Below are 729 nucleotides of genomic sequence, written 5' to 3' on the forward strand. Positions count from 1 at the left end.
CTAATATTTAGCAGTTCTTAATAAAATTTATTTTAGAAAACAGAGTTGTTGTCTGAATTTCTCGAGTCACCTGTGGGAAATTATGGACAGATTTAACTTGTGATTCCCATCTCTTAGCCAGTCATTAACAATTTGTCATTGTCAATGAACGGAAAAAGCATTCTTTGAATTTCCTCGTGCTTCCAGATGGTTCCTACAGAGCTGGTGGAGAAGGAGTTTTGGCGACTGGTAAGCACTATTGAAGAAGATGTCACTGTGGAGTATGGAGCTGATATCGCTTCAAAGGAGTTTGGCAGTGGCTTTCCTGTACGAGATGGGAAAATCAAGGTTTCTCCTGAGGAAGAGGTAGGCTCTGACGGTAGGAACTTGAAGTGTGAGGTGTAGCTCTACATCTAAAGGGCAGAATACTGGAGTGACGACATCTTCAGTGTAACAATTGAAAGTCTCTGCAAGTGCCTCGGGAAGTGTATGTTGAAATTCTGTTTTGTCAGCTTAAGTATTTATAATTACTCTCAGCACAGTCTTAATTACTGGATTTTTAAGTAATTCAAGAAAAATCCTAGTCCTGATTATGTGCTACAGAATGGTGATGATGTAACATTATTACCACCTTTCCTTCAGGGTCTAACCCTGAGTTCTTTTTTTTTTTTTTAAAAAAAAAAAGGTTTATTATGTATACAACATTCTTCCTGCATGTATGCCTACACGCCAGAAGAGGGCGCCAGATCT

General features: G+C 38.8%; 1 protein-coding gene across 1 annotated transcript in view; it reads left to right on the plus strand.

The window, feature by feature from the left end:
- The window catches only part of Kdm5b (lysine demethylase 5B), a 65,163-nt gene that overhangs the window by 38,836 nt on the left and 25,598 nt on the right, over window positions 1-729 (plus strand). Inside the window, exon 10 of the mRNA XM_005348383.2 lies at window positions 187-345. Coding sequence (XP_005348440.1) covers window positions 187-345 — 159 coding nt within the window. The remainder of the gene's footprint in view (window positions 1-186; window positions 346-729) is intronic.

The sequence above is a fragment of the Microtus ochrogaster genome, chromosome 6, assembly GCF_000317375.1.
Source record: "Microtus ochrogaster isolate Prairie Vole_2 chromosome 6, MicOch1.0, whole genome shotgun sequence".
NCBI classification, from domain to species: Eukaryota; Metazoa; Chordata; class Mammalia; order Rodentia; family Cricetidae; genus Microtus; species Microtus ochrogaster.